Source organism: Lynx canadensis, chromosome B2 (assembly GCF_007474595.2).
Source record: "Lynx canadensis isolate LIC74 chromosome B2, mLynCan4.pri.v2, whole genome shotgun sequence".
In the NCBI taxonomy this organism is placed as follows: Eukaryota; Metazoa; Chordata; class Mammalia; order Carnivora; family Felidae; genus Lynx; species Lynx canadensis.
Genome location: NC_044307.1, coordinates 30051022 through 30064270, shown reverse-complemented (window position 1 = coordinate 30064270; position 13249 = coordinate 30051022). Strand labels below are relative to the sequence as shown.

Sequence of the window (13249 nt, the reverse complement as noted above, 5' to 3'; positions counted from 1 at the left end):
CCCTCCCTCCTTCCCCTCCTCCTCAGGGAGATGGGCTCCAGTGGGGCCAGGAGTCCAGGGAGGGAACAGATGTGGCTGGGACAGACACACGCAGGTCACTGCTCTGTAGGGGCAGAGGGGCAAGGAGGCTGTAGGTCTCCTAAGGTCAGCCAGACTGGAGACTCCAAAGGGAGAGCCTGGGACTGTGCATCCTACTTGCTGTGTCCCAGTGTGGGACACAGACAGGACATTGCTGGGCTTCACGTGATAAGCCTGCACCAGGGGGGCTGCGCCCTTAGTCCCCTTTAATCTGTCTGATAATTTCCCATTTGATCCTCACAAACCCCCTGCAAGGTAGGATGACTTAAAATATCCCCATTTGACAGAGGAGGATGTTGAAGTTCAGAAAGGTTTGGACAGTTGCCTAAAGCCAAAAGTTAGCTGGGACTTGAACTCAGGTCATCCAGAGTCTAAAGCCAGTGTTTTTTTTTTCCCTCCCATTGCGTCAGCCCTCTTCAGGGGACACTGTACCATTATCTCCTCTTGCTGCGGTAGCTCCAGGCCCCTCTTCCTTCCCACTCCTATCTTGAATGCTGGTAAGGTCAAGAACTAGACTAGATGGTAGCCACTAGCTGCACATGGCTATTTGCATTTAAATTAAAATGAAGTAAAATTAAAAATTCAGTTCCTTAGGTTGGTTATACTAGCCCCATTTTAATTTTTTTTAACATTTTATTCATTTTTGAGAGACAGAGAGAGACAGAGTGTGAGTCGGGGAGAGGCAGACACAGAATCTGAAGCAGGGTCCAGGCTCTGAACTATCAGCACAGAGCCCAACGTGGGGCTTGAACTCACAAACCATGAGATCATGACCTGAACTGAAGTTGGACGCTCAACCCACTGAACCACCCAGGCTCCCTATACTAACCCCATTTTAAATGCTTCATAGCCACATGTAGCTATTGGCTACCGTACTTGGCAGGTACAGAACATTCCCATCACCAAAGAAAGTCCTATGGATAGCACTGGCCTGGAATTAAAGGCGGGGCAGGAAAGAGGGAATGGGAGAGGGCAGCCAAGGGCTTGGACATAGACTGCTTTTGTGAGGAGACTGGCGAAGTATGGAGATGAGAGTCTGGGTGAGGGGAGCAGGGTGGGGGAGGAGGAGAGGCAGCTTGACCTGACTCCCAGGCCTCTCCCTCCGATACTGATACTCTGGGCAATACTAGTGAGCAATTAATTGGCTGGGGTGGGGCCAGGACCAAAGCAGGAGGGAGGGGAATGTGATGGAGGATGACCTGCCCCCCTTCTTGCTGAACTCAAGGCTCTGATCTGCCAGTCCTGCCTTTCATCCTTCAGGGATCCTGACATCTGCCTAGCCCTCCCTTATCCACTCATCCAGGCCAGGGAGCCAGCTGATGGTCTGCAGGGCCACCACCTTCCCAATTAGTCTCATTAGCCTGTGGCTCACCCACTGAAGTCAGGGTCACCAGCTGTGGGGGAGAGGCCATGAGTGGCCTGTGAGTAACTTCAGACCTAGCTATGACAGTGGTTCCCAGCCCAGGCTTCTCCTCAGGCTGAGGCCCTTGCAACCAGCACCCTTCGTACTATCCCAGGAGCACCCCCAGAAGGGAGAGATCAGAGAGCTGGTGCTTGGAGTGCAGATTCCTAGTTAAGAGGGAAAAGGCTCAATTCATTGATGGAACATGTAATAGGTGTGGCAGGCATGGAACTTGGACAATGACAACAAGGTGGGAAGGAGGGGGGTACTGGGGATGCAGTGTGGAAAGTGGAGGCGGAGTGATGGATCCCAAGGAAAGGGACAGATTCAGAGGCTGTGGATGGGAAACCAGGTGGGGTTAACCATGTGGTGGGGTGTGGGACCAGAGCAGGCACTCTGTTGTGGACAGGAAAGTAGAAAGGTCCATGTCTGTGCATGGAAGGAGTGGGACAGGCCAACACCAGGGCAGGCAGGAGAGCGAAGGAGCCAGGTGACTGGGTCCTGTGGTGAGAGTGGCCACCTGAGTGGGTAGAGCCCCCAGTTCCAGGTTAGGCAATGAGGAACATGGGTAGGCTGGTCAGGTGGCAGGAATCGTTAAGGGCTCCGTGGCCACAGGTACCCCACACTGAAGCCACCTCTGCCGCTGAGTAGGCAGATGCCCCAACCGATTACTTCAGCTCCTCCCAACCACACCAAGTTGCCCCGGGCACCTGCCCCTCCACTTCCCCACCCCTACCCACAGTGACTCCTGCCCAGAGAATGTCCAGCCCTGGCATAAAGGCCCTGGGCTCTCCACGAGTTGCTGTCAGAAGGCTGCACAGTCCAAGATGGGCTCCTCGCGGGCACCCCAGATGGGGCGTGTGGGAGGGCAAGGAATGATGGCATTGCTGCTGGCTGGTCTCCTCCTGCCAGGTAGGAGGCTGGGGACCCTGGGAGTGAAGGAAAGCAGGGAGAGGTAGCAGAGGAAGGATGCAGACATCAGGTCAGAGGAGACTGGAGGGATCCAGTGGTGGGAGGTGGGAGGAAGCACCATCCAGGGAGAAACCGGGAGAAGACCTGGCAAGGGGGAAGGGCAGGGACTCTGGAATCTGATGCTTCAGTCTGGGGACTGCTCCTCACTGCCTTGTCACTCCAGGTAAGTTACGTAAATTTTCTGAGCCACAGTTTCTGAGACTCTAAAACAGGGTTAATGATAACACTTAGCTCTAGTTTCTCTGAGTCTCAAATTAAATAATGTATGTATGTAAGTGCTTTGGAAATTCTAGAAGGTTGGGTTGTATAAATGTTGGTCATTGTTGTTATTACTATTATCAATTATTAGAACACTAGAAGATGAAGACTGTATATTTAATAGTAATAATTGTTACCATTTATAGAATGCTTTTCATGTGCCAGACACTATTCCAACACTTTACATTAGCACTTTTATAAAAAAGCTTATTTATTTATTTTGAGAGAGACAGAGAGAGACAGAAAGTGAACAGGGGAGGGGCAGAGAGAGAGAGGGAGTGAGAGAATCCCAAGCAGGCTCTTTGCTGACAGCGTGGGGCTTGGACTCACTAACCGTGAGATCGTGGCCTGAGCCAATATCAAGAGTTGGACACTTAACAGAATGAGCCACCCAGGCACCCCTACATTAGCACTTTTGATCGGAAGAACTGTATGAGAGATTTGTTATTCCCATTGTACCCCTGAAGACACTGAGGCTAGGCCAATTTAGGAGACTGGCTCAAGATCGCAAATTAGAAAGCAGTAAAGCCAGGCTCCATCCAAACCGGGGTTTTGCTGTTGACCACCAGATATTTGCAGTGACGCTGCCCATGGCCCCGTGGGTGGAAAGCAGACCATGTGGCTTGGCGGAGCAGAGAAGGAGAGCAGGAATTCTCCATGATTAGTGCAGCTGAATGAGGGAGGCTGCAGGCAGAGTTGGGATTTGGTGTGGAGGGGGACACAGAGAACTTCTCTTTGAGGAGAGAATGGGGACATCACAGACTGAGGAGAAACTGGTTGTTGGTGGACAGATTTGACCTCTCCAAATGTATAAACTAAAGCTCAGAGAGGTTTAGTCACTCGCTAGTATGAAACTCTGCCCACACTGCTTGGGACCTTTAGGAGCTGAGTGGAGGAAGACTGGGGGTAAGGTGAGCCTGGGGTTAGAAGCAAAGGGTTGGTTAAAGAAAGAAGTGGTTTCACATCTGTCAGGGATGTAAAGACAGGAGACTGGGGGGCAGGCAGGCATGGTGTGATAGCTGGGTGGAGAGAGAAGGAAGCTGATAATGGTCATGAGCATGGGAGGAGGGTTCCATCTTTGTGTCCCTGGGCTGTGCCAGGACAGCAAGGGTGGCTCAGGGTGCGGTGTCCTGTCATGCTGTACCAGCAGGTTCTGAAGCAACAGTGAGTGCCCCCACATTCTGGCCCCCACCCAGATTTCCTGGCGTGGGCAATGCTGAGATGGGAACAGAACTCCAACCCTTTATCCAAGCCTGGACCCTCCCAAGGAGGCTGGTGACTGAATCTTAGTCCTCAAGTACCTTAGCCCTTACCTTAGTCCCTCTGCCACTGGCTTCCTCTTTTCTCAGTCTCGTTTGTTACTTTTCCTTTCCTTCCCAGTCCGTTGTTGTTTGTCTTGTCTTCTCTTTCCATTTGGTCCCTCAGTCTTACCTGGGATTCTTTCCCTCAGGACTTATGCCCCATCTTGAGGAGTCTCTGTCACTCCCATGCTTTGTCTCTCTGGGGTCCTTCCTTTAGCTCCTGTTACTTCTCTGTTTATCTTGTCTTTCTTTAATACCTCCTGCTTTGGAGTCTCATTTTCTTTTTCTCTGGTAGATGTTTGGCTTCTGTCTCTGCCCCCTCCCAGAACACTGAAACTGCCCTACCTTTACAGACAACAGCCAGTTCTCCCTTCCTTTTCCACCCCAAGCTCTCCCTGGGCTCCTCTCAGAGAAGCCAGAGAAGATGACAGATGGGCTTGAAAGAAGTCAGAAGCAGATGACTCAGATGGGCTTGAAAGCTGAGGGGGCAAGCCAAGCCACTCTGGCCCTTACTAACCACTACTTCCTCCTCAGGGACCTTGGCTAAGAGCATCGGGACCTTCTCAGACCCCTGCAAGGACGTGCGTATCACCTCCCCCAATGACCCCTGTCTCATTGGGAAGAGTGGTTCCAGTAGCTTCAGTGGCCACAGTGGCTCCAGCAGCTCCAGCAGTTCCATTTCCGGTTCCAGTGGCTCCAGTGGCAGCTCTGGTGGTGGCCCCAGTGGTTCTGGTGTCTCCAGTGGTGGCTCCAGCGGATCCAGTGTCGCCCAGGGTGGTTCTTCAGGATCTTCGTTATTTAAGCCAGGAACAGGGTATTCCCAGATCAGCTACTCCTCAGAATCCAGCTCCTCCCAGTTGGGAAGCAGCTCCTCCCAATCAGGAAGCAGCAGCAGCTCCTCCCAGTCGGGACGCGGCAGTTCCCAGCCAGGGTCTGGCTCAGCTCTACCAATCAGTGGTGATTCTTCCCGCTTACTAATAAGCTCTTCCCAGTCTGGAGAAGGCTCAAGCTCATCTGTTTCCCAAACTTCCTGGATATCCAGCAGCGGTGGCCAAAGAGTCAACTCTAACTTACGCCCTTGTAGTTCAGATGTCTCCGACTCTCCCTGCAGTGGGGGGCCCATCGTCTCACACTCAGGCTCCTACATCTCCAGCTCCCACTCCGTGTCAGGGGGTCAAAGGCCAGTGGTGGTGGTGGTGGAGCAGCATGGCTCTGGTGGCCCTGGATTGGCTCAAGGTTCCCCCTGTAGCAGTGGTGGCCTTCCAGGCAAGCCCTGCCCCCCTATCACCTCTGTAGACAAATCCTATGGCAGCTATGAGGTGGTGGGTGGCTCCTCTGACAGTTATCTGGTCCCAGGCATGACGTACAGTGGGGGCAAAATCTACCCTGTGGGCTACTTCACCAAAGATAATCCTGTCAAAGGCTCTCCAGGGGTCCCCTCCTTTGCAGCTGGGCCCCCCATCTCTGAGGGCAAATACTTCTCCAGCAATCCCATCATCTCCAGCCACAGCTCTTCTAGTTCCAACATCTACCCATCAGGAGCTTCCTCGGCTATTGTGTTCCAGCCAGTGGGCTCTGGTGGGGTTCAGCCTTGTGGTGTTGGCTCTAAGGGGCCCTGCTCCCTCTCCAGTTCTGGAGTCCACAGCAGTTCTAGCGTTTCCAGCAGTTCATCCTTCCATCCCTGTGGCAGTGTTTCACAGGGGCCCTGCTCCCCACCAGGCACTGGCTCCTTTAGTGGCAGCTCCAGCTCCCAATCCAGTGGAAAAATCATCCTTCAGCCCTGCGGCAGCAAGTCCAGCTCTTCTGGTCACCCTTGCATTTCTGTCTCCTCCTCAACATTGAGTGGGGGTCCCGATGGTTCTCCCCAACCTGATCCTTCAGCTGGTGCCAAGCCCTGTGGCTCCGGCAGCTCTGGAAAGATCCCCTGCCGATCCATCCGGGACATCCTGGCCCAAGTGAAGCCTTTGGGACCCCAGCTAGCTGACCCTGAAGTTTTCTTACCCCAAGGAGAGGTACTTGACAGTCCATAAGTCGTCCTTTGCATATGTGCATGTGTGGGCATACACGTATATACATAAACACCATCTCTCAGTTGGGAGAAGTCCAGGGGCCCAGGCATTGGGTTAGCTCAGTTTCCCTCCTCCTTCCCAAAGAGCTGTTCTATTTCCTCCATTGCTCCAATATGATAGAGGCCCCTTATCACCTCTTTTTTCTTCATCTTCCCAAATTGTAGACTCCAAATCCATTTCCTCATTCTCTCCTACTGTTTAGATTCCCCTTGTACTATAGTGCCCTCCCTGCCAGATAACCACTCCCTAAAATTTCCTCTGTCATTTCTTTCAGATAATACAATCCATTAGCTAATCCTACCATTCAGATTTTTGCCTGGGAAACCCCTGAAATGTCTCAGAGTAACTCTGGTTCCTGAATAAGTCATGCCCACTCTCCTTATTTGCCAAATAAAGCATAGTAAGTACAAACTGTTACCTGAAAGCAATGAGCACTTTTCACTGACCTCCCTTTGCCATCTGGTCAACCAACATGCCATGTCATGGGGTTCTCACACTCCCAATTCCACTGTCACCCTCCGCTATAGAGCTCATCACACCTTCTGTGAGTTCCCAATGCTCCTTGACTCTCTAGATCTCCGTCTTAGACCCCCTTCCTGCCTGTAATTTCCCTCAATGCTCAGATGCTTTCCTGTGTGAGGGAGACACGAGGACATGCTCGGAGACTGAAGTAGGCGTCCTGCTCTCTCTGGACCCTGGACAGATGGCTCAATAAACTGTGTGAACTAGATGCAGACTTTTGCCTTTTTGGAGTCCTTTAGGCCCTCATAGGGCCTGAGGAATGCACTCCTATGCTTCTAGAGATCCCCGTGTCCCCTATTTTCACTCATAAGTTAGACCAGTATTTCTCTTATACTTTATAGCTCCTCCCACAAAGGAGGAAAACAATAAAATTTGTTGAACTGAAAGCAGAGGGTGGTCTCCAAAGTCCTTCCTCCCTTTTCTTTCCTCTCTCACTGCTCCAGGAAATCCATTCTCTTTCCACTCCCCATTCACCCTGGGGTCTTCCCCTCTCCCTATATGGGGCCCTAATTATTCTCCATCCCCCCTCCATGTAGACTCCTTCTGTCCACCATTATTTTGCCTCACTTACTAGATGTCATCCTCTCTGGGAGTCTGAGCATTGGTTTCGGGGTTTCTAGGGGCACTTGGGACCTTGGGAAGGCTGGAATACAACAACAAGACCAGATTCCTGGTGACTGAGTGTGAGCCCAGGTGGGCGTTATTCTGGGAGCTGGAGGTGGAGAGAGTAAAAGACAGAGAGGAGGGGAGCATGACAGGGAGCACAGCCAAGCATGATGACTCACTAGCCTACATAAAAATGCCCCAGCCCATGGTAGAACAGAGTCAAGTGTCCTCTCCACCTCCACACTCTTGCTGCCTCTGCTGCAGTTCTAGAGTAAGACCTATGGGAGGTGAGAAGGCAGAGAACTATAGTGGAAAATGGGAGTGGCCTCTTTGGGAGAAAAGAGAGAAAGCAGAGGGTGGTGAGGGCCAGACAACTGTGTTTTGGAGACTGGGGCAGCAGGTGAGGGTTGGGGTGGGGGGAAGAGGGAGGAGGCTGAGGCCAAGGAAGTTCTTATAACCCAAGGAGGGGAGAGTAGGCTATGCTTGTCCCTTTAGGAAGGGCCTCACCACAAAGCACAAGCCACCTCTTGGAACCTCTGACTACAAAGGAATTTTTCCCAACCCTAGGATCTAATTCATTCCCTCCTATTGGATAGTGTTAGCTGGTCCCAAATTTAGGACTATTATTGAAATTCCAAGTCCCAATCAGCAGAAATGTGTTGCGTTGATTAGAAATGACCTGGGGCAGCTGAGCCACCTGCAGGGTTGGCTGAAGACAGAGAAGTGCTGCAGAATAGTCCTGTTTCTTTCATCACTGGTGAGTCACACTTGGCCTGGCATCTAGCCCTGGACTGCAGCCAATGAAATGCATCAAGGCCCTTAGAGGCTCCATGCACCACAATTGAAGGATGGGTACAGACTCTGATGTGAGGATTCCTCTAGTCTCTGGTGTGATCAAGGTCAAGAGCTTTTGCAAATCTGCTGGATGTCACTCAAAAAGGACACTGCCCCCCACTGGCCAGTTCTGAGGAGGAGCTCCCATTCATCAGGGGCGGGGGATGAGGATGGAAAAGGAAAATCTAACAGCTTATTTTAGACTTCATGTAACCAGGGAAGTCTAGTCTAGGTGCTCCTGGAAGCAACAGAGAAAATGAAGGCATTTAAACACTTCTAATTGTAAAATTTTCAACATATTTAAGAGTAGACAAAAGAATTAATGAAACCCTATGCTTGTCCCACCCAACTTCAGTTATCAATTCATGGCCATTTGACAACATTTAAACATCCTCCTGTACTGTTAGTTGGGAATATCTACTCCCTTTCAGTATTTCTTATATTCTGTGGACCCATTTGACCATCTGTGGTAGGCAGAATGGTGTCCTTCCCAGCACCACCAAAGATACCCACATCATCTCCAGAACCTGTGAGTATATATGTTAGGTTACATAGTGAAGAGAAATTAAGGTTGCAGACATAATTAAGGTTTTTAGCTGACCTTAGAGAGATTATCCTGGATTATTTGGGTGGGTCAATGTGTAATCATAAGCGTCCTTAAATGTGGAAGGGGGAAGAAGAAAAGGTCAGAGTGATGCAATGTAAGAAGATCCTGTTGTTTTTGGCTTTGAACATGGAGGAAGGGGACCATAATCCAAGGAATGCAGGTGGCCTCTAGAAGCTGGAAAATGCAAAGAAATGGATTCTCCCCTAGAACCTCTAGAAAGGAACACAGCCCTGGTGACTCCTTGATTTTAACCCAGTGTGAACTATGTCAGCCTTCTGATTTTCAAAATTGTAAGATAATAAATTTGTATTGTTGTAAAGCTGTTAAGTTTGTGGTTGTTACAGCAGTGGTAGGAAATTAATATACCATCATCTCTCTTTTTTAAAAATTTATTTATTTTATATTATTTTATTTTGTTATTTTTTATGTTTATTTATTTTTTGAGAGATAGAGCCCAAGCAAGCAGGGGAGGGGCAGAGAGAGAGGAAGACACAGAGTCTGAAGCAAGCTCCAGGCTCTGAGCTGTCAGCATGGAGCTCGATGTGGGGCTCAAACCCATGATCTGTGAGATCATGACCTGAGCCAAAGTTGGACACTTAACCGACTGAGACACCCAGGTGCCCCCATTCATTTTATTTTTGAGAGAGATCACAGGCAGCAGAGGGGCAGAGAGAGAGAGGGACAGAGGATCTGAAGTGGGCTGGGTGCTGACAGCAGAGAGCCCAATGTGGGGCTCAAACTCACGAATGGTGAGATCGTGACCTGAGTCAAAGTTGGACCCTCAAAAGCTTAACCGACTGAGCCATTCAGGTGTTCCCAATACACCATCATCTCTTAAGGATGGAAACCAGATCTATTTCCTTAGATACAAGGTGTCATCTAGGAGTAGCCTCTCTGATGGGGGGCATTTCTGCACTGCACAACTCCTGTTGGTTGGGGTCAAGGTAAAGGAGCTATAGGGATGCATGAGAAAGGGGTGCTGGAAGAGAATGAGCTGGATCCCAAAGAGAAAGTGAAGAGAATCAAGTGTTTCTATTACTGAGAAGGCAATGAAGATACTGCGACCCCAATGGCAAAGATCCTCCTATGCTTGGTGTAGGGAGCCAGGGCAGGGTAGGACTGGCAATCAGTGATAAGCTGTGAACCAGGACACTTGGGTCAGGAAGAGGTGGGGAACTTGAGGAAAGGATCTGGGAGTGGAAACACCCAGCTTCCCTGGGACATTCAAGTGGCACCTGTTGCCACAGACTGCATTAGGAATGAGAGTGGAATGTAAAGACTTATTATTTGCACAACCACTGGCTCAGCTTGTTTCTGCCCCACTGAGAGCATAAAGGGCTGGTTGTCTTGGTGCAGAGGGAAATATTAGAGCTGAACAAGATGCAGGGCTGCATGGTGGGGAGCAGGGCTCTTCTGGGCCTCCTTCTTCTGATCTGTCTTCATTTCCCAGGTATGGAGGCTGTGCCCAACCCTTGCACCAGAGAAGACTGGGGACCCCAGCAGAGCTGGAATTGAGGGAAGGGGTAAAGGCAGGAGGGTCCCTTGGGTCCCTGGGGAAAATGAAGGGGCTTGGAGCAAAGAGAACCAGGGAATTATGGAAGGCATTGGAACCAAACATCCAGTCCATTGGCTGTCTCCTCTTCCCTTTTCCTCAGGCTTCTTTGCCCGAAGCATTGGTGCAGTGGAGAAGAAAGTTCTCCAAGACTTGGGAACCAGCTTACCTCTGCTTGAGCAACCTTCCTTGACCAGCCACTCCAACTCTGAACTTCCTCAGCCAAAGCCAGACCCTGGGCTAAATGATTTAACAAGTGTTCCTCTGAAGCCCAATGCTTCTCCATCAGATGGCTCCCAATCTGCAAGAGGTTCTGGGGTTCAGAGGTGGCCCCCAACTGAGGAGCTGCCCTCCATGGATCCCTGGCCCTCTGAGGATCGTTGGCAGATGAGGGCTGCTGCCACTGAGGATTACGTGGGGGAAGTGCTGCCTGAAAAACTGTCTTTCCTTCCTGGTGCTGTTGCCCTCCCTCTGGGCAGAAGTCTTTTGCCTGCAGGGTCCTCTGCACGCTCCACAGGCCCAGTACCTGAGGCTCTACACCTCCACCAGGACTCTGAGTCTAGATGGCCACTCCATTCTTTTTTTTTTTTTTTTTTTATGAAATTTATTGACAAATTGGTTTCCATACAACACCCAGTGCTCATCCCAAAAGGTGCCCTCCTCAATACCCATCACCCACCCTCCCCTCCCTCCCACCCCCCATCAACCCTCAGTTTGTTCTCAGTTTTTAACAGTCTCTTATGCTTTGGCTCTCTCCCACTCTAACCTCTTTTTTTTTTTTTTTCCTTCCCCTCCCCCATGGGTTCCTGTTAAGTTTCTCAGGATCCACATAAGAGTGAAACCATATGGTATCTGTCTTTCTCTGTATGGCTTATTTCACTTAGCACTCCATTCTAATGTGCTGGGAGCCCAGAGAGAAATCCTTGCCCAACGCCCACCTTCTCTTATTAACAGGATTCAACAGCCACTGCTGCCTGGGCATCCCTGGGGAACCCTAAATCCAGGTGTGTCCTGGGGAGGTGGAGGTCCTGGAACTGGATGGGGAACAAGGCCCATGCCACACCTTGTAGGAATCTGGGGTATCAATAGTCAATACCCAAGTACTAGCTGGGGGAATCTTAACCGGTATCCAGGTACTAGCTGGGGAAATCTTAACTGGTATCCAGGAGGCAGCTGGGGGAATATTCATCTACGCCCAGTTATTAATAATCAGTTTCCTCCCAGAGTTCTCCATCCTACTGGATTTTCTTGGAACATCCCAGCTGGCTTCCCCAGGCCTCAAAACCCTGGGTCACAGTGGGGTTAAGAGAAAATCCTAAGTTGGAAATCAGAGAATGGAGTCCTGCTCCCTCCCCTTGCAGTATGAGCTAAATCAAGATTCAACCAGTGTGTTTTCTAGCACCATCTCAACTTTTCACTGCCTCCCCTGTTCCCCAAATGCTGATCTCCAATAAAACACAAGCAATTACTAAATTTGCTCATTCACTGTGTCTTTGTTTCTGGATGCAAAGTAAAGTGAGTTTTGTCCATTCCCACTTTCTAGCCATGCCCATGTCTCTCTAGGATCTGCAGACACTCTCTTGCTGTCCCCTATTCTTTGCAAAAGATCAAAGTCTGGATGTTTGAGGGTGGAGCTTCATGGTCTCACCCTGGTGAGGTGAGAGAGCTGGTTCCAGAATTGTCCTGAAATCTGAAGAGGGGAGAAGGGGCAGCAGGACTAATTGAGATGGCACCTGTGACAGGAGGGAAGGGTGAGGTCCAAGAAGTTAGTACTACAGCCAAGTGGGAAATGAATACCCTTTGATTCAGAGAATAGGAGTCAGAGAAATTCATTTTTTGTCTCTGCTTATCTATTCTTCCCCAGAAACACAAGCTTCTTGGAAACAGAGGATGCATTGATGTCTTCCCTTACATGCATCACTTGGCACATTGTGCCCTAGAGAACCAAGACTTTGAACATTTGCTGAATTAAAAGTACACCTCAATAAAGGAAGAAAGTAAAGGGAGAAGGGAAAGGGAAAGAAAAACCTTGGAGTCAACAATCCTACCTGCAGCTGTGTTTGCAGCTTTTATTCCCAGTTGATGACACAGTCTCTTCTGGTCACACAGTTTTCTCTCTGCCTGCCCATTGGTTTCCCTGGAGCTCAGCACCCTGTACAGGAGTTGGAGTGAGGCAGGGAGGGGCAAGAAGTGCAGATGGAGGTTAGCAGGAGCTGGCTAGGTGTGATGGGGTTTCCAGAAGGGCACACTCCTGGTGGCCATGCCATGTCTTTCCCTGTGCCATGCATGTACTTCACCAGAGTGATCCAGGCAGATAGTGTGGGGATCACCCCAGGTCCCAGAATTGGTTAGGCTGTGGGTAGGAAGTAGGAGAAGAACAAACACCAGAATTGGAGAGATGGGGAGATGTGTGCCTGACTGTGAGATGGGTGTTCTTAGAGAGAGTTCTCGGATCCCAGTGTCTGCCACAATACTCCATCTTGTTCCAAGAACTCCTTCTCAGGGCACCTTCCATTACCAACCATACTCCCTTTTGTATCACTTAAACCTTGCTCCCCCAATTCTTTCCCACCTTGGACTCTTGGTTTCTTCCTGTTCTGGGGCAGGTGGTTCTGTTTTCAGCATCTCTCCCTCTCTCCCACAAGGCCAAGCTCATTCTCTCAGGCTTGGGGTCTCAGTTCTCTCTGTCCTTCTTTCTGGTTAATGATCTGCACTTTTAAATTCCAAGTCAGAGGGGTGGCTGGCTGTCTCAATTGGTGGAGGATGCAACTCTTGATTTTGGGGTTGTGAGTTCAAGCTCCACATTGGATGTAAAGATTACTTTAAAAAACCAAATTCCAAGTCAGCACCCCCCTCTTCTGTTCCCCATACTTCCTAGAGTGTAGGCACCATGTGTCTATTTTGTTCACTTCTACACCCGTAGCACCACAGAGTCTGGACCAAGGGCCGATCAGTGTATTCCTCCCCACCCCGACTGCCCATTTTGTCTCTTCTTATACCTTATCCTGAGCTACAGAGCTGCACACCAAGTCTAATCTGTCCTCCTGT

General features: G+C 50.1%; 2 protein-coding genes across 2 annotated transcripts; both read left to right on the top strand.

Moving 5' to 3' along the window:
* Positions 1–2307: 2307 nt before the first annotated feature.
* CDSN (corneodesmosin) lies at positions 2308–6041 on the top strand. The gene is made up of 2 exons (XM_030314541.1): positions 2308–2392; positions 4546–6041. Exons 1-2 carry the CDS (start codon positions 2308–2310, stop codon positions 6039–6041), a joined length of 1581 nt encoding a protein of 526 aa, XP_030170401.1.
* A 3951-nt stretch (positions 6042–9992) lies between these two features.
* CB2H6orf15 (chromosome B2 C6orf15 homolog) lies at positions 9993–11659 on the top strand. Its single transcript, XM_032593304.1, has 3 exons — positions 9993–10099; positions 10305–10780; positions 11097–11659. Exons 1-3 carry the CDS (start codon positions 10030–10032, stop codon positions 11505–11507), a joined length of 957 nt encoding a protein of 318 aa, XP_032449195.1. The 5' UTR covers positions 9993–10029; the 3' UTR covers positions 11508–11659.
* The last annotated feature ends 1590 nt before the right edge of the window (positions 11660–13249 follow it).

What these genes read in the sequence shown, in the direction of transcription:
- CB2H6orf15 (XM_032593304.1), top strand. Translation starts at nt 10,030, where the DNA reads ATGCAGGGCTGCATGGTGGGGAGCAGGGCTCTTCTGGGCCTCCTTCTT. An exon ending in GATCTGTCTTCATTTCCCAG is followed by an intron (nt 10,100 to 10,304) that starts GTATGGAGGCTG and finishes CCTTTTCCTCAG; the next exon opens with GCTTCTTTGCCCGAAGCATT. An exon ending in CTAGATGGCCACTCCATTCT is followed by an intron (nt 10,781 to 11,096) that starts TTTTTTTTTTTT and finishes GCACTCCATTCT; the next exon opens with AATGTGCTGGGAGCCCAGAG.
- CDSN (XM_030314541.1), top strand. Translation starts at nt 2,308, where the DNA reads ATGGGCTCCTCGCGGGCACCCCAGATGGGGCGTGTGGGAGGGCAAGGA. An exon ending in GGCTGGTCTCCTCCTGCCAG is followed by an intron (nt 2,393 to 4,545) that starts GTAGGAGGCTGG and finishes CTTCCTCCTCAG; the next exon opens with GGACCTTGGCTAAGAGCATC.